At 39.7% G+C, this 20,031-nt stretch overlaps 1 protein-coding gene across 2 annotated transcripts in view; it reads left to right on the forward strand.

The window, feature by feature from the left end:
• bcar1 (BCAR1 scaffold protein, Cas family member) overlaps positions 1-19,325 on the forward strand; it is a 70,676-nt gene extending 51,351 nt beyond the window's left edge. For both annotated transcript variants that reach the window (XM_046864428.1, XM_046864427.1), the window contains exons 2-7: positions 53-667; positions 12,946-13,089; positions 15,244-15,354; positions 15,751-16,911; positions 17,723-17,812; positions 18,547-19,325. In XM_046864428.1, the coding sequence (XP_046720384.1) occupies positions 53-667; positions 12,946-13,089; positions 15,244-15,354; positions 15,751-16,911; positions 17,723-17,812; positions 18,547-19,059 (2,634 nt within the window). In that variant the 3' untranslated portion in view covers positions 19,060-19,325. The remainder of the gene's footprint in view (positions 1-52; positions 668-12,945; positions 13,090-15,243; positions 15,355-15,750; positions 16,912-17,722; positions 17,813-18,546) is intronic.
• The last annotated feature ends 706 nt before the right edge of the window (positions 19,326-20,031 follow it).

The raw sequence follows: 20,031 nt of genomic DNA on the forward strand, positions 1-20,031 counted from the left end.
ACATGTCTTAATGAATTTTTAATGAGCTCTTTTTTTATTTTCTTTCATGCAGAACGTATTGGCCAAGGCTCTATATGACAATGTGGCAGAGTCTCCAGATGAGCTGTCCTTTCGGAAGGGTGACATTATGACAGTGCTGGAGCGGGACACCCAAGGCCTGGATGGCTGGTGGCTTTGCTCACTGCATGGGCGCCAGGGCATTGTACCAGGCAACCGCCTCAAGATCCTGGTGGGCATGTATGACAAGCAGCAGCAACAGTTTTCCAGCTCTCCATTATGCTCATCTCAGAGCCACCTCAGCATTCCACCTAGTGCCTATACCAAACCTTCCCCTGCCGCGCAGTACACGGCAATGCACCCGGCCTGTATTAGCCCTCCCAGCCTATACCAAGTACCCACTGGGCCTCAGACTCCACAAACCCAGCCTAAAGCTCCACCCCTCACACAGAAACAAGGTGCTGGCAAATATCACTTGGCGAGCCAGGAGATCTATCAGGTGCCACCCTCGATGGCCACACCAGGACAGGAGATCTACCAGGTACCACCTACAAGTGGAGGACAGGATGTATATCAGGTGCCCCCCTCTTTGAACCTGAAACAAGAGGTCTACCAGATTCCCCCTTCCATGGAAATGAGAGGCTGGGACACTCCCAAAACATTGGGGAAGGTAGGGACAAGCAAGACACAGACATCCCAGAGCAGGAAATGGGCTTTAGTTCTACTTAAAATACACTGAACCACTGAAATCTAAAACTTGTTATCTGAACTCCTGAGAAACAAACCTTTCTGTTTCTACCCCAAAAACCCAAAATCTCTAGCTGGGTCTTATTATTATTATTATTATTATTATTATTATTATTATTATTACACTCACACAGCATCGTCAACCAAACAGAAATCCTATGAAAGTTTGAGATACAGTAGTCAAAGATTTACAAAAAGGAAAAGATTCACAAACAAAATTTATATTGGAGTACAGCTAGCAAGAGACTGAAAGTAACATAGAAAGAGAAATAGTTTAGAATGGCAACAGAAGCAAGAAGTGAGAGAAAGAGAGAGAGGATAGATTTAAATATAAAGCTATAAATAATGCAGTAGCATGTAGTAGCAGGAACTGCAGACATTGTAGGGTTGAGGATGGTGAAAAGGTGGTTTTAGCAGTTATCTTTGGGTTTCCTGCAGTGGGCAGTATCACCCCCCACCCCACCTCCCTGTGACTCTCAGGAGCACAGAGCCATATGCCAGCAGTGTTTCAGCAGTAGGAGTGAATGAAGTGTAAAATAATAGTCAAATGGAAGGAAAAGAGGAGTGGCACAGGTGTTGCTTCAGTCTGTTCTGGAAACAAATGCCTACCTTCCTCCACATTTTTTTCTTACAATTTGGAAAAGAATCTAGGTTAAAATGAAATCCCCTTATAACTGCCACGCATTTACTATTACCGGTTGCAGAAATTACCACATTAAAACTATAGTGATGTCATGGTCACTATAATAAGTTACCAAAAGATACCTAGTAAAGCTCAGGCAGTATCATATATAATCAGCACAGTAACTATCTCCACTGCATAATATGTACTAAACATAGCTACAATAAAACCCAATTTTAAAACGTCCATGTCTATAGTAGTACTAAGCATGCTAAACTTACCGTACCTATTGTCAGGTTCCCCAAAACAATCTTGGTGGTTTCGTGGAGTAAAATAACAGCATTGTAAATTTTCTTTAGGATTGGAATTTTGAGAATTTACATCCTTTTCATTATTTTTATTCCTTTGGCAGATGCTAGTAGTCCAAGTAGTAAAGAGCCTTGCTCAATGACCCAACTGTGGCAGCTAAAAGACTGAGCTATCAATTCCATGTTTTGTTTTTGCAATGTCCTACAGAGGGCTATAGCAGATAATTGTTTGAGCTAGTGTTTCTAGTTGGACTGAAAGTCAATTATACAAAATATGTCTTGTGTAAGACTGTGCACAAATGACTTCTGTGTAATGACCAGACACTTCTGCACTTCTACCGAACAGTTGCTCGATTAGAAAAACAAAGAACGAGGCACATTTGTGTCATTGCAGGGGGCAAGCAGTGAGATGAGAATTGAGTATAGTGCCATTGATCAGTAGTCAAGGCCAGGGTTGAAATGGGGGCTAAGGAGATCAATGCTAAGCTCCTCAGGGGTTTGATGTCATGCTAGAGCTCACATATTAGTGATAACACAATCATTGTCTGGCTCACATCTGACACATAACAAACGGCTCCATGAGACTAACACAAGGTTTTCTCAGCTTCTCTGCATTGCCTCTGAAAACACCCCATTTTAGACAGTAGCTATTATTAAGTGCTTGTCAGTGTAGTGTCATTTTTAAAAGTTGCAAAATTGGAAAATCGTTTCAATAATATTTTTTTCCACTTAATGCCTTGAGGCGTCCTTGTGCCCCCTTCTTTCCAACTATTATTCCACACTAGGAGAAAGGATGATGAACCATACCCATATACATACAGTATACCCAAACAAAAGAGAGTGAAGGATCAGTTTTGATCATTCAGTTCTTTTTGGAAACAAGAAACTGTACACATTACATTTAGGGCTAAAAGCACTTGACAAATGATTCTGGTTCATGTGTGCATGTATGTTTGTGTGTGCACGGGTTAGTGAGATCTTTCTGAAGAAGAAAAAGCTGATATGATGTCGTATCCAGTTCAGCTGCCTAGTCCCTGAAGGGTGAATGGCATGTTGGGGGGCTGATTGCACTAAAGCAGCAAAAGCAGCTGGGAGTGGTGTCACATCAAAGCAGATTTCAGATGGGGTGTGTAGACACACGACCCTCAAATCTCAAGCACGCTTTTCTGAGAGACTGAAATGCCTATGCACTCTGTCCGTCAGTTTGAGTCTCTTTTCTCTCTGTGTTGTTTTTAATGCCAGTGTTTTTTTTTCATTATTTCTTATTCCTTTGCCAAAAGAATGGCACAAATCCACCGGAAATAGATGTAAAAAATACATAAAAAAAAAAAAAAACCCTAATACAGTCTGAATCTACAGAACTCTTTAAGTTGCTATAATAAACATAACATGTTTTCATTGTTCATGGTTTAAATAATTTGGAAGTTTGTGTATACAATATTGTCTTGTGTGTTATAGGCAAGCTATTCTCAAGTACTTTCCCCACCTGCATAGTCATAGCCAATACTGTCTGGTAAAACAATGAGCACACACTAATCTTTCCCTACCTTTGACTAAGATGCTGTTATAATGTCCTAACTGTATACCTTAATGATGCTAACAAACTCCTTGGTTGCTTAGTTACACATTAACCAGAATGATGTGGCAATTACAGCTCTGTGTGCACATTGACCTCTGTGAGTAAACAGAACCATATGAAACATGAACTGAAAGAAAGCTGAACATTGTGAGAAAGGAACAAATGGTGCACATACGCATGAATGAATTGATGTGAAGGATAAACCTGTTCCTGATATTAATCCTGACATTCTGTATTAGCCAAGGCAATTGTTTAGATTGTATTTCAATACAAATGTAACTTTTAATATAAATGTTTTTTCCGTTTGTCTAAGTGGTGATCAGTATAAACAGTGCTGAAGGAAATGGAACCTTAAAAGCTCTTCATGTGGTCATTATGGTGTGTTTTCATGGGAGGAAGTACAAGTCAGATATAGATATATATAAAAGCCACTATAGTCATCTTTTTGGTTTTAGAATTCTCTTGTATTTTCAGTATAAGATTAAGATTAATAATCTATAAAAATGTTTGTTTACACAAACATTTTTTAACCCATATTTAAGAAGGGCAAATTATACTACAGATGGCATGTATCATTCTATACATGTGATCTCTATAAGGTATTGTCCATCATGTCTTCATCATTATGTCAGGCATATAAACCAAACAAAATGAGTTTCAACGTGAATGTTAACCAGTGCAATGCTAACCATTGTATTGTTATAGCCTTGTTTACTGTACATCAAAAACCTCACAGCTGTATGTACTGTATGTTTCCAGTATGTTCAGACTGTGCAGTGACATCCAGGCAAAACTTTAAAAAAATGCAAATACAATTGCAACTGCAAATCCATTGTAGCTTAAATCGTTATTAATATTATTATTTTACTTCATTTACTTTGGTCAATATCTTCTTTCAATATGTGTGATTTGATAACTAAAGCTACCAGGGACGATACCATGGAGTCTGCATTTAAAAGTAGTATCATTCCCAGCTATTTAAAAGCTGGTTTACAATATACAGTTATTTGAGTTATACAAGGCTGATATTATTAGAACTGCTTTTTATTTGATATGTTGCTTGTGGTAGATTTGGTAAATCTTTCTATTCATGAAATGTCACAAGTGGCCAGAGAAGCTGCTCGAAAAATCGAGATGTGAACATCTCTATGTCTCAGCTGACCTCTTGTGATCTGTTAAAGCCAGTCTTAAATTCCACTTACTATGTGATAATCCCTTCCCAAAAGCACATGCATAAGCTCAGGGGACCATGTTGCAGTATACTGCACATTGTAACAGGCAGAGAAATCCAGAGAGGAGGAGAGGGGATGAGGAAGGTTTTGTAAGCTTATCTTCAGCAGCAGCTCATATTGGGAATAGAGAGGTGCTGGTGAACTTGAGCAGTGAAAGCATGCATGTGGATTTAGCCTCCGGTAATACAGAGCTCAGCCGTCAGTTTTAACTAGAATCATATTGAAGTTATAAGCTATAGTAAAAATAAACACCCACGTGTACGATGTGTTTTAGTGTCACAAACTGTTTATTTTGGTGAGAATGTAGTGTAGTGCCTCACATCCACCTTACCATTTTGAGTATTTATTTTCAGTACTGTTTCATTATAACACACACACACACACACACACACACACACACACACACACACACACACACACACACGCGTGCACACACATACACGCGTGCCCACACATACACACAAACACACACACACACACGTACAGGGTGTCTCTATCGTGTGTTGTGCATGCGTGTGTGTTTGAGTTGTTGCCATTCCTCTGGCGGGGCTGTAATATGTCTTTCCCTACATTCCTCTGTGCTGGATATTCTTCCCTCTGACTGACAGAAGAACAACTCGTACTTAAGAAATGCTTTTGGCTCAAAATCACAAGTGGCTCTAGGAGGAAAGAGAGAGAGAGAAAAAAAGAAAGGAGAGCATGATATTCTTCTTTAATCTTAAAATTGGAATTATGTCGCCTTACCTCTTTGTTAAATGGAATATGTCTTTTGTACAACAATCTAAAACATGTTTTGTACCATCCAAAAGCATGATAATGCAATTTCACAAATATATTTAAGTTTGTGAAATGTGGAACTTCAGCCAGAATTAGAACAAAATCTTCTAGTAAAGTCTTCAGAAATGTTTATTTATTTAGAGAGGAATATGTGGAGACATTACATTGGAAATGGTTTCGAGCTCCAAGCTATTAGAACAATTGTTTAAAATGTCCCTCACAACTACTTAAAAATGTATTTTCCTTCAACTGATTACCCTGCTATGCTTTTGAAAATCAAATCAAATGGAAAATAATGTTTTAGACATTTCATTGTCATTGTTTATCTCTCATTATTTGTAATATTGGATCTTATGTTTCAAAGAGTAGACGACTAATCAATGCTTAACATATGAATGTCACCTGACTTTTCCAGAAATTTGGGGTTCTTCCCCAAACTGTTACAACAAAGTTAGTGGCACACAATTGTATAGGATGTCTTTGAAAGCCGTAGCATTAACATTTTCTCTTCACTTAAATCAGGAGCTCTAAACCTGTAGCATGACAATTCCCCTCTGCACAAAGCCAGCTCCATGTAGATATGGTGTACATGGGTCAGAGTAAAATATCTTAAGTGGTACACTGCAATAGAGCTCTGACATCAATTCTTTTGAACACCCTTGGGGTGACATGAAAAGCTCACTGCATCTCAGGTCTCCTCACCCTACATCAGTACCTGACCTTGTGGCTGAATGAGCCCAAATCCCCACAATCACATTACAAAATTTTGGTGATACATCTTACCAGAAGAGTAGAGGATATTATAACAAATATTATAATAATGTGGACTTAATGTGGAATATGGTGTTTAAAAAAGCACATCTTTAATCTTTAATAGGATAATTAATGCAAAACCTATTCACAAAAATAAATTGTGTTTTTACTGCATGAGTTAAGTGTTCAGATTGCTCTTTTGGGTGTATGCGACTGATTGGCCATTTTGTTGTGCCACACGCTTCACCTACAGTTCTCTGCCTGCTGGTATGTTAAGTCACTAGAGTCTTCATCTGTGACCCCTACTCACTCTCCACATACACACACAAACACACAAACTCCTCCCTGCAGGGCAGAGTTAAAGAGGTCAGTGAATGTGTGTCATTGTCTATGAAGACACAGCTCGTCTTTTTTGTCTAGTGGGATGTCCTCCGTTACCTGCTGTGGACTCATTTTCTGCTCTGCTAGCACGACACGGAAGAAGGAAAAAAGAGATGGAAGTTGATGGGAAAGAGGACACCAGACCTAGAGCTGTTGTGGTGGGCCTACAGGTGGAGGATGAAGAAAGGGAGAAAGGCTCTGGTTTCCCATGCGGAGCCACAGCCTGTGGCCTTTTATTAACTGCCCACAAAGGCAGCATGGGTTTGGGACAGAGCCGGAGGGAGGATGAGCCCAGTGCTGCTCCTCAGTATAAACATGAGTGCGCTTGAAGCCTCTTTATATGTGCTCCAGTGATTCTCATCAAAGGCCTGAGATATTAAAACAAGACACAGGCCTGGCTTTGTATTGCATAGTTGAAAAAAAAGCATGGCAGTGTAGAGGTCCTGGTGTAACACACACACACACACCCACACCCACACCCACACACACACACACACACACACACACACACACACACACACACACACACACACACACAATCACACACAATCACACTCATCCAATGTTGATGACTGTGCATTTTAGCTGTGTGTGACGTGTCATGTGTGTTCGATGTAGTAAACAAACTTTCAAGCTGTAATTGGTTCCTGTTAGGCAGCTGCTGCAGGGCTAAACTCCAGGTTCACTACTTTAGTGGTCATTATGATGTTTTACTGTCCTCCTGTCTCTTGAGTGGCACACATTCAAACAGACAAGATCTGTTCTTAGTTTTTCTAATGGAAACCAATGTTACGGTATGTCTATCCACCTAAACTAACCACTCCATAGAATCATTTATAAAGATAGTATCCAGTTTCTAGTATAGCAAATCCAGAAATCTTTACAGCACTATATTATTCGGTCAATAATCGGCTTCACGCACAAGCACATGCTTGTACACACACATTGGTCTCAGTCTCTGGCTAACCTTTGATCACAGGCAGCAGGTCTGATGTGGTCTCCAAGAGCACACACTCATCCTGCTCTTATTAATGGGTGTTGGAAACAAGCTTGACTGTTGTGTTGCCAAAGGCAAGTGAGAGTTTTGTGTGTGTGTGTGTGTGTGTGTGTGTGTGTGTGTGTGTGTGTGTGTGTGTGTGTGTGTTCTTGTGTGTAATCTCACACATGGATTTATTCAGACAGTCTCATACTCCTAGTTCCAGAATATGAACAAAAACAGGAAAACCAAAAAAGAGATAGATGGCAAAGTGAAGCGTTATGGCTAAGCGTAAGTAGCATTCAAGCATGCAGAGATAAATTGGTTTGCTGAGACAGAGAGTGTTAAAAGTGCAAAAAGTAAATGAGGATACACCCCAGGGAGGCTGGAGTAAAGCAGAGGAATTAATAAAAAACGACATACAGTCTCCATAAAAAGGCAGAATGTAAGAAAACTAGAACTGACTCCAGGTCTTACAGAGAAGAAACAAGTAGTGCCCTAAACAGAAAGCAAATGAAGTTAGGGTTCTAGTTCATTCCTATATATTAGATGAAAATATTGGTCACACTGATGATGGTATAAGAAAATACACACAACATAGTAAGACACCATGAATATGTTTGGAATAAACACGATATAATTCTACACCATAATGAAACTAGTGTTTGTAAGCTATTGTTAACAAAACAATAAAATATTGTTTATACAATACCTAATTGTCTCATACATATACTGTAAGATATGTTTTAATATCTCATGTCTTGAAGATACAAGTGTTGCTGATGCTGGTACAGTTATTGAGAAATTGAATATTTGTTCAGATTGAGGTACACATATTCAGGAGCTTTCTGAGAGTTTTTCTCGTATGAATCTTGAATTTCTTTTATAAATGCTTCAAATGATTTTGTGATTATCCATCTTGTTAAATAGCGCAGCAATAAGAGCACAATTATTTCTTTTTTTGCTCTCAGTCCTGTTTGGTTGTATGGTACCAAAATCCATACAGTTGTGACCTGTTATAAGGATGGCCATTGTTCCAGGACATAGTTCAGTTGAAAAAAACACAGTCATGGTATTAATGTGGAGAACATGTTTGGAAGGTCTCAGGACTATTAGCATGGCTCTATGTGGATTAAGGATGGTGTCTCTCTGTCTCCATGAGCACATGCCACGTGGCACTCACAAACACATGTGCTCATACACACAAGTGTGGAATTAATTAGCCATTTATTAATCCAGCATTGGGTGTAGGGTGGGAGTGGAGGACTATAAATTTCTCACTCAGTGCTGCTGTTGGTTCGTCTGTAGCTCAGACAGCAGCTGCATGCTCTGCAGCCTCTTTAAATGAGACTTTAACCATTCTTCTGGCTGAGGGGGATTGCAGTCTCTCATGCCAACTGCACACTAGCATTGCCCACATTAAACCAGCCATGAAAATGGAAAAAGATTGACTTTAATCAAGCTGCCGTAAAAAAAATAAAAAATAAAAATAACTTCAGTGAAGTTGCAATAAAACCTTGAACCCAAGAGTGAAAATCAAAGCGAGTTGGAGTGGGCACTTTGAAATCACAGCTGCTTGGATGCTGTAGAAAGGCTACTATATGTAGAAGTGTGTACATGTGAGTAAAGCTGAGGAGGCAGCTGCTTTGGCACTCACATGACACTCTTCCACACAACCCAGCTGAAAACTCTCTGGATTATTTGCATGTATAGCCTGTTCTGTCCAGACACACACACACATACATACACGCACAAATAAAAGACTGAACAAAATAATCAAGAATGTATTGATAGTGATATATTGGCAGTCAGATTTTTGAAGATACTTAGTGGGGTAAAATTTTAAGAAGTACAGACTTTTTTTGAGGCTCTTTAAAGCCAAGCCCACCAACAAATGTTGCAAGATGTATCTGAAATGACATTGAATGCCCAGCCGTCTTGATTGACTGGATTTTGGTCATTCACATCATTAATATATTCCTCATAGTACATAGTTCATAGACTAGAAATTTAGTACATATGTGAGAACTTCACTAAATAGTACAAAGTCTTCTAATTTAAAACCCTGGTCCCACCTTTGGTTAATTAAATGTAATAAATTGCACCTATGTGGCACCAAGAAATACCCAGGATTAATTTCCAAAAGTATACAAATGAATTGCTCTTCTCTAGAAATGACGTAGCCTTAACTGCATCTGCATCCTTATAATTAGCAAATGCAGTTTTGCGAACAGTAGAGGTAGTAAAAACTTTTATCTGTAACTGAACAATGACAATGTGAATGCCACCCAGACACACACACACACACACACACACACACACACACACACACACACACACACACATAGACCCCCTACCTGCACCCGGTGACCTAAAACAAAACCACAGAGAGAGGAAGACAGCTTGCTCCACAGATGGCCAGTGTGTGAGTTGTTTGGGTTAATAGGGTATTGTCATGCATGACCACTTCTAGATCATCTTGTGTGTATTGAGCCAGTACAAATAAATGCATGAACTAAGAGATAAAATTATTTTGAGACGTGAAAGAGTTTGAAATTTGATCCTTCAGTATACTCAACACTCTTTATATAGCCAGCCAATTTATTTTATCAGAAAAATATGAGCAGCAATACGATTGTTAAATAAACACACAGTCAGGGTTATTAAGTAACAGTGAGATAATATGTTGATGTTAAACAGCTGAGAGTAAATGAAAAAAATATTTACTCTGCATATATTCTATGAATTATTGTTGTTGTTTATTATTAAAATTGTACTCCCTGTAGTATTTACATTATGTGACTTTCAGACAGATACAGCATCTGGAACACAATATTTTAGTGTTGGTATTTGCTACTGTGTCCACTTGGGTCACAGCTAATGTCATGGGGAGTCCTTTGGACTTTGGAGTGGTGCTTGGGGAAGACTGATGGCATGCAGTCTGTTCCTCTCTTCAGTGGTGACCCTTACATACATGGTGGGGTTTTGTGATTGTGACTTTTGATCAGCTGTCATGGTGGACGGTCACTGCTGAACCATTATTTCCCCTTGTCCAGCACTGTGGAGGACCCATGTCTCTTAGTGACATCATCGTTAAGGCAACCAACCCATGAATATTTTAACAGCTGGTCCCCACCCTCCGCAAACACACACACACACACACACACTTCTTCATTCATTTACAAGCATCCTTTTAGTTACATTAATAAGAGGTTGGGTTAGTTGGTGGACCATATGGCTCTCTGCCACACTCATTGATAATTCACATTATTGATTGCTGTTTCTTTCGGAAAGCCCTTCAGTGGGTCTCAGTGGTCTCCTGAAGGTGCTGAGGGAGGAAAGCAAAAGTAAAAGACATTCAGAAGGACTGGCACGTTCAGCTGTGCAAATGGAGGATTATGTGGCTTTTAATCTATTTAAATGCATTGGGAATTGTTTTCATGTATAGCTGGAGGGGTCAACTGATTATCTGCATTTCTCTATAGTTTGTTTTTATCCTTCTAACACTTATCCTTAATTGTTTCCCTCTTTTTAATTTCTTTTTTTGGTAATATTACAAAAGATGTTATTTAAGATAAAAAACACTTCATACATTATTAATTAAGCCTTGGAGCATCTCCTAAATGATCCATATATAATTTTGTTAAATGAAAAAGCCTTTAATTTGACAGTCCATATTTCACAATACAGTTTTGGTGGTGACATCTATATAAAATATACACAAAATCTATATCTATACATCTATACAAAATATATGTATAAATACCTTTTTTAAATCAACTTAATAAATTGTTACTACTTTATATAAATAAGAAATGTGAATATGTAAAAAAGATATGGTTTATAATGGATTCTCAAAAGAAAACAAATTATAAATAGAGTAAGTGCACTGACTCAAGACCATGAGGACACACATTCTGGTTTTATTTTGGTATCCCAGTGTTATCTCAAAATTGGCAGTACAGTAAAACAGACCATTTCTTGTGAGGTCACACACCTGCAGAGGAACCTAAATGTGTGAGAAAGTGTGTACTGCACCGTGAAGAATTTTCCCATTAGCTTCAGTAATGACTGGGAAGCAGTGACAGAGCATGAAGAGAGATGGAGAAAGAGTTTTGCCATAAATAAGTGTCATTCTTCAGTCATTATTTTACGGAATGGCAGAACAGATGAGTAAAAGAGTGAGAGAGAGATGGGAGGATGGGATGACACACATGAGGAGTTTGATTTTGAGAAGCAGCCCGATTGTGTCAGATTTGTTTAATGGCTAACAACTTGCATATAGTTAGTGGCAGACCATCGGCAGGGGAGAGAACGCAAATATAATTACAGGATCAAAGAGCCTTTTATCATTCATTCAGTGCAGTTCCATGACATTTTTCTCTTCTGGCGATACAGAATGAAGTACTTCATTGAGGATCGTTCATGAAATGTTTTCAGCTTTTACAGAGTAAACCCGAGACTTGATCAAATGTTTTAATTGTCATTTTACTGTGCCAGGCTTTTCCTGCTGTTTGATATCAAATGCTATTTTTTTTTAATAATTGTTGGTGCACAAAAATGGGAAACAATACTGTGAACAGAAACAAAAAATTTACTAGTCACTATTCACCCAAATTTCACTATTTTAATTCCAATCAGTGTCACAAAATTGTCTTTATATGACTCAAACACTAAACACAGACTAAACTGTAGTAGTGTTACTCCTGTACTACTAAAATGTGTGTGTGTAGAGTATGTATGTATGTATGTATTTCTGTGGTATGGTGAAATACTGTGTAGTCTTTCTATAAAGAGAAAGGGAATGAATAACGGATGAAGGGTCTGAAATACAGATTTGTCTCAGGGACTTCAGCACACTCAGGGGAATGTTGTAGACAAATGAAACGTACACACACACACACACACACACGCACACACACACACACACACACACACACACACACACACACACACACACACACACACACAGTTTACTTCCCCTGTATGTGCTAGCGATAGCTAAATGCATCTTGATATAATAATGTGGTTTATAGTAAAGTGCAATTTGTAATTCTCTGAGTGAACATATTCAGTCAGATTGTTATATAAGGGAGTGGCAGCGTGGCGCTTCTGTCAGTGAGCAGTAAACATCTCAGCGTTGTGAAGGCAGTACTATGAGTCTGCACTGTAGTCAAAATAAGACGATGAGTGTGTTTTTCTTTCTCAGCCTGGGAAAGTTGACACAGTTCTGACACCAAAAGAGAGAGGGTAAGCAGGCAGACAATAGGACAGCTCCAGTTCCCATGGTGACCCCTAAAGACCCCTATACAGATTGGAAATGATAGGGAACAACAAGGCGTAAAGGTCACTGGAGCAGAATTTAATGGCAGTTATAAAGTTTCAGAAAACAAATGCTTTAACAAAAGTGCAATCTGGACTCCAGGTGCCAAATGGGGCAAATATATTTCCTTGTCCACTTATTCTAAGGAAGAGTGTAAACCAGGAAGTGAAGCTTTTGCTTTTGCTGACTTTTTTCTTCTTTAACGCACAACAGATTATATATTAAACTTTTGTTTATCCTTCTGTCTTAGGTGGTGGTGCCCACAAGGGTCGGCCAAATGTATGTGTATGACAAGGGGAACACAGAACAGGATGAGTATGACGTACCCCGACACCTGCCTACCTGCCAGGACATCTATGACGTTCCACCTACTCGTGGCCAATACAACCAGCAGGTAACTAAAGGCAAACACTATTAACTTAAAATGTATCAGATCAGAAGAGGTATAATCAACCCTGAGCATATGTATAACAAGAAAAACATCTGATTAATACATAGATTCAGTAAATATGGAATACACCAGGACAGAGAAAGGAATGTGAATGTATTGTACTTTCTCTTGAGCCACACCCATGCACAATGCATCAGGTAGGTGAGCTATTTAGAATCCCCCCAAAACACCACTGAGGCTATAGGACAGTAGTTAAGTGTTGAGCTGAGATTAGTTCAGGCACATGCACTTCAAGTGCTAATACACCATTACTATATTACTATCTGCACCTTTATATCCAGCCATCCTCTCTATGAGGAGTGTTTTTTATCGCCAGTGTGAATGAGATCAGTGTGTGTTTGCACAAATGAAAGATGGCTGACGTTTTCCTCTTTTAGTTCAGACATGCTACCAGGCATCATTTGTATATAAAGTGTTAACATTCGTATTCATTTTTGATGCGCTTGGATTATTAGATCCATGCATCCATGCTACGACACGACACTGTCTTTTTTGTTTTTACTCTCTTACCTTTTCATCCCTCCCTTACTCGCTCGTTCTCTCTCTTTTTTCTCTCTGTCTGTATTGTCAAACTCCTATTGAGTTTATTTTTGGAGGTGGTCATCCATTACTCGCAGGGGAAGCATGCATTTCAGTGGCTAGAGGCATTCAAAAAAGAAGGTCAACTCTGTGCCTGTCTTTGTGTGTGTGTGTGTGTGTGTGTGTGTGTGTGTGTGTGTGTGTGTGTGTGTGTTTGTTTAGTGAATTTTCTTTCACACTGTATGAAACAAAATGTCCTGGGACTACAGTATATGTCTGAGTGGAAGTCTGTGTGTACACTCTTGAGCTTCAAATGACTGTCAGCAAGATCTGTGCCTCAGTGAATCACATTGTGTGTCTCTCTCTCACTCACACACACACACTCACACACAGACACACAAGTAAATCTGGCCCATGGCAAGGACCATGCACACACACGCAAAACCTCTGGATGCATCTGTAGAGTAAAGGAAATCTTGGGGGAGGAGAGAAAGGTACAGAAAAGGAAAGAGTGAGGGAGAAGGAGATAAAGAATGCATTAGAGAGTACAGATAAGACATTAGTGTGACACAGAAGATGTTTGGTTTGTACCAAGTTGTGATCAGACCCACTACAGAGAAAGAAAATGAGAGAAAAACAGTGGCAGTGGGTTCTTTGACATGTATCAGTGCTCCCCTGACTCGTATTCATCCAGCATCCTCAATAATCTCTCTGTTCTGGAGAATATTCACTCATGCTCCCTTCTGTTTCTATGTCTGTGCTAAGAGGATGATTATAGAGCTGTATAAAATGATAGTGGAACATGTGCAATGTTTATTTGTATTATTTGTATTCAAATAATATATATAATTGTGTAAAAGGTTATTGTGGCTGTTTTTGGGTGAAAATATATGCATACATGTTTAATACTATGTGTTTTTTTTAAAAGATTCAGTTGTTTAAAAGATTCAGTTGTTGCATTTTAATGGCAGTCACAGCCTTATAATTAATCATTTTAAAGTAACTAATATATTTGCGTTGTCTTTTAGAGGACACCTTTCACAGAGCCCCCAAAGTCACCAATTTGTGGTACTAGCACAAAAAATAGCTGCTCTATTAGGGTTTGTAAAAATGTTTTCAAATTAGTCACAAGCACCTTGTCAGTGGAAGTAGGCTATCTGACAGGTAGCAGAAGGGCTAGTGTGAAGAATAGGTATGGGATTAAGTGTAGCAAATCTGCTGATTGTTCCCACCAGGTCCAGAATGTCTGTCACGCACCACTTGTGCATATGGGTGTGTGTAGGTGCGATATGGGATTGTAAGTGGCAGTGGAGCTCTATCGTGTTTATCATGTGCAAGCTACCCTGACTCTTTTTCATTCAGCTCCATCAATTATTTCTGCTCCACTATGATATGGACGAGAATGGTGGGAGGAATGGAGGAGGACACTGTAAAAAAAATATCAGTGATTGTAGGGAAGCATTAGGGGGGACTAGCAAGATGGAGAGAAAAGATAGTAGGTCCTTAAAAGTACCTTCATAATTTCATTAAGCTTGTGCTTGATTATGCTCACTGATTCAATAACTGATTTTTTTACAGGTATATGACACTCCTCCCATGGTTATGAAAGGACCAACCAGCAGAGATGTGCAGGGAATCTATGACACACCTCCAAGTGTGGAAAAGAACCAGCTACTAGCCCAGCAAATGGTAAGATGTGCTTTCATGCACAGAGGCATTGTAAAATTAGATAAAACTAAATATCATTGAGCTGGAGCAATCTCTCAAAAGATACACGTTTATTAGTTTACAGGTGTGCGGTGTGCTAAAACTAAGTAAAATACGAAACTAAGTATTGTATTGTAAGGTTATTGCATTTAATAGGAATTCTATGGGCTTTCAAATCCTGCATAATGAGTGGAAAACAATGGCTGTGGCCCAGAAGGTCATGGTTCTGGTGCCAGCTGGTTTTACGGGCACTATAGTAAATTATTATAAGATGTTATAACTGTTTGACTTGTGTATGAATGTCTGATTTAGGTTGCCAAGATGTTTCAATTGCACCAGACTTATGTCTAATAAGCAAACTGTATATCTCTCTCTCAGGTGTATGACATTCCTCCATCTGTGAGTAAGGACGTTCCAGATGCACTCATCAAGGAGGAGACGTATGACGTCCCACCTCATTTTGCCAAAATGATAAGTCCAAGCCCAAATGCAGCCAATCCTGAACCACTGATACCTGAAGATGTGTATGATGTGCCACCCCCTCAACTAGCTGGCAAACCACATGGTGAGGCACAGGAGATCTATGACATCCCCAGCAGCTTGCACCAGGGTGATGTCTATGATTTCCCACGGGAGCGCCCACCAGTTGCTGAAGAATCAGGTGACTATGTCTACGATGTACCACCACAGGTCGTACGTGATGCAGCGGGTGCTACCACAGAGGAACTGACAGTAAGCTTCAAGCGCCTGTCTGCTTCAAGCACAGGCAGCACACGCAGTAACTTGTCCACTTCATCCCTGGACACGGTCCCGGTGCGGGACAGCGCAGTGCCAAACCGCCTGCTGTCCCTAGACCTTGAGCAGGCAATGGAGCGGCTGTCACGCTTGCAGCAGGCCGTGGATAGCTCAGCTTCAATGCTTATGTCCTTTGTCACTGGTGACTGGAGGAGCTCTTCTCAAATGGATGCCAATCTGCCCTCCATCCGACGGGCATCTGAAAGCTTACGAACATCAGTCAGGGATCTCCTGGAGTTTTCTCGTGGAGCTGTCGCCAATGCTGCCCAAGCCACTGACCGTACGCTGCAAGCCAAGCTCAGCAAGCAGGTGCAGAAGATGGATGAGGCCTTCCAAGGTCTGGTCAAGCACAGTCAGGCGCTGGAAGCCCTGGGTTGGGCTCCTGCTGCTCTCCCAGCACCAGCTGCCAACAGTGGTGGGGATGACCTGGACCGGCTGGTAATGTGTGCCCGCGCTGTGCCTGATGATACCAAGCAGCTAGCATCCTTCTTACATGGCAATGCAACGTTGCTCTTTAGACGGACAAACAGGCAGCAGCAGCAGACCTCAGACATGTTGGGCCAGCTGAGCAGCAACAGCTCTAATGTCTCAGCCTATCAGACAGGCACACCCGACAGGACCAACATCCAATCACGTCCCCTGCCATCGCCACCCAAATTCTCAGCTGAAGAGGAGCCTCCTGAGCGGCCTTACGAAACCACAGAGGAGGGCTGGATGGAGGACTACGACTATGTACATTTACAGGTACAGGAGCCAAATCCAACTAAACCTCTTACTTTTACCATCATCCATAAAAAATAAGAATAATATGACAAGATGAATTGCTTTGCTTACTATAGGCCCTTTGTTAATTCATCAGTAACACCTATCATTTAATAAAGAATTAACTGTGTTAAATCTGACAAAAAGCCTGGGGAAAAGTGTAGCACTGTGGGTTTTTGGTGATACACTCCTTAGGCTGTAATTGTAACTGGCTTCAGGTGTGAACCCAGGGAGCAGGTGGCTTCTCACATGACTGCACTGCCGTCAGAGTGAGCAATGGCCTGCATGTCCTGCATGTGGGCTCCCCTACTAATCCCCTGGTGTGGTGCTTAAGGTGTCATCATCAATCACTCCTGGCCATGTTCTGGCCTGCTTTCTTTTTATTTCCCAAACATATCTTCTTTTATTCCAGCTGCATGGATTTTACTGAGTTGTAATATTTTTTTTGCAGACACAATTAGAGACACTTCTCAGGCAAAGAGCAATTTCCTGATATGTGTCAACCACTATGGCAGCAAACAAAAGGGTTGCAGATATTGCAAATGAAAACGTCTGCTTTGTCTTAGAGACTTAGTCTGCTTAATCAACACCGCCTCCTTGTGGCTATATTCGAAATGACATATCTATTACAAATATAAATGCAAACGATTATTTTACTTACATGAGCTTAACTAGACGTCGCAGCAGAAAAACATGAAAATGTAAACTGTAAAAAAAATGATATACAAGATGTATTTCAGCAGGTTTTCTTCCCCTGATAGAATATAACTGTAATGGATTTGTTGTCTTTTAGGGTAAGGAAGAGTTTGAGAAGAACCAGCGACAGCTGCTGGAGAAAGGCAACATCACCAGACACAATAAGACCCAGCTGGAGCAGCAGCAGGTCAGTCAGTAATTACATGGCTTTGTGTGTGAGTATGTATGTATGTATGTATGTATATATATAATCATGTATTTTAAATGTGATGGTGCAATGCTGGCCTGGCAAAGCAGATATGGCATAAAGCCTATGCAAAAGCTAATATATATATATATATATATATATATATATATATATATATATATATATATATATGAAAATAATTAGTTGAAAGTAGTAGTAGTAGTAGTAGTTTCTCAGTGCATCAATACACTGTCATTATTAGATTATAGTGCAGAAAATGAAAATGGTGCATTGTAAGTAACACCAGAGTTAACAGGATTAGTAGAAATGGATCGATATAGTACTGAGTATCTATTATCAAGGCTCGCCAAAATGCTGGCTTGGTAAAAGTACAAAAGTTAGATAATGTACATTACTGTGCTTTTTCAGTTTCCAGTCATACTTATAGTACTTATTGTTAATCATTCAGTGGCAAAAATAATGATGTTGAAGTACATTCATTTTATTTTTCAGTCAAACAGCCATGTAAGATTTATATATGCATGCATATATTTATTGATTTTCACATCATTGTTATAGCTTATATATAGGTGTTTGAAAACAAAAGAATGGCATTTGAGCATTTTGCCATCATGTCTATGTTATTTAGTTTTGAGTTGAGTATTGTATTGAAAACAGGAATAATTAAAATAAGATATGAGCAAATTAAAACAATGTTAATTTCTCCTTTGCAGCTCAAGCAGTTTGAGAGGCTGGAACAGGAAGTCAGCCGGCCAATCAACAATGACATCACAGGTTGGACCCCACCACAACATTACCCTCCATCATCACGCAGTAAGCTGTGTGCAGGTGACCGGCAGCTGCTGCTTTTCTACTCAGAGCAGTGCGAGGCTAACATCACTACGCTGACCAATGCCATCGATGCATTTTACTCATCCATCAACAACAACCAGCCGCCCAAGATCTTTGTCGCCCACAGCAAGTTTGTCATCCTCAGTGCCCATAAGCTGGTTTTCATTGGAGACACAGTGTCACGCCAGGCCAAGTCCCCTGAGGTGCGAAGCAGGGTGGCACAGCACAGCAACGCCCTCTGCGAAAAGCTGAAAGACATTGTAGTTAGCACCAAGACTGCAGCGCTACAGTACCCATCTCCAGGGGCAGCACGGGACATGACAGAGAGGGTTCGCGAGCTGTCTGGTTGTACTCAGCAATTCCGCATGGCTCTCAATCACCTACTTTCCATGTAAAAAAAAAAACATGGGAGTGTATAGAAACACTGAGACCACACATGCATGGAGTCCCACTGCAAATTATTTGTTTTATGTCCATGCGTTGTGCTTCGTATTTCCAAAAAAAGACTATAAACACTATCATTGAATAGTGCTATGAGTTGTAAATGAATTTATGTAAATATATAAGTTTCTGTAAGAAGATGGGGACATAGTGGGGCAAGAAGAAAGGATGAACTGTATCTTTTTTGAACAACAGATGAGTAAAAAACAAACAACTGAAAGTAGTTTTTAGTCATGATTCACTATTATTATTATTGTTATAATGTAATTATTGCCCTGATCATAATAATTGCCATCATTCTTATTATTATTCATGAGATATTAAAGGTGTCTAGAATTTTAAATATGTATGTAGGAGTACTTAATGGCATTTTTCATCAGTGATGAGGATTTTTAATAAATTTGTATGTTAGCATGAGGGAAGTGATGACAGCAGACGTGCAACTCTTTGTCCTTATAATAATCGGGCTGATTCAGGGTGGGAGAAAAGCCTTACGGTGAGCTGATTGGCAGACTGTACAAACAGACTGCCTAAAGGAGCAAAAGTTAATGTAATTCGCTTTATCTGCTCAAATATTTTAATGAAACAGAACCAAAAGAAAATTTCTTTACAAGCAAGAGTAGATTTGGAAAAGAATGCTGGTGAAACATGGGAAAAAAGTCGATATTTGAACTGTTAAGTGGTTTCACTCCCAACAAAATCGTCTTTACTTTCATTGTGCTTGCTCACCTTTCTCCCTCTCCAGGCATAGTCAGCATTTTTTTAACAGGTTTCTGTGACTTGCTGTGCATTGTTCCAGATTTCTGCTATGTTCTAGATAAGGCTTTGTATCTAGCAGCATGCCAAAGCTAACCTCCACTGCAGTTCTATACCCTGCTGGTCAGGGCTATATTAGCCAAGGGGTTCTGTTAAATAACGGAAAAAGA

Source organism: Silurus meridionalis, chromosome 13, assembly GCF_014805685.1.
Source record: "Silurus meridionalis isolate SWU-2019-XX chromosome 13, ASM1480568v1, whole genome shotgun sequence".
NCBI classification, from domain to species: Eukaryota; Metazoa; Chordata; class Actinopteri; order Siluriformes; family Siluridae; genus Silurus; species Silurus meridionalis.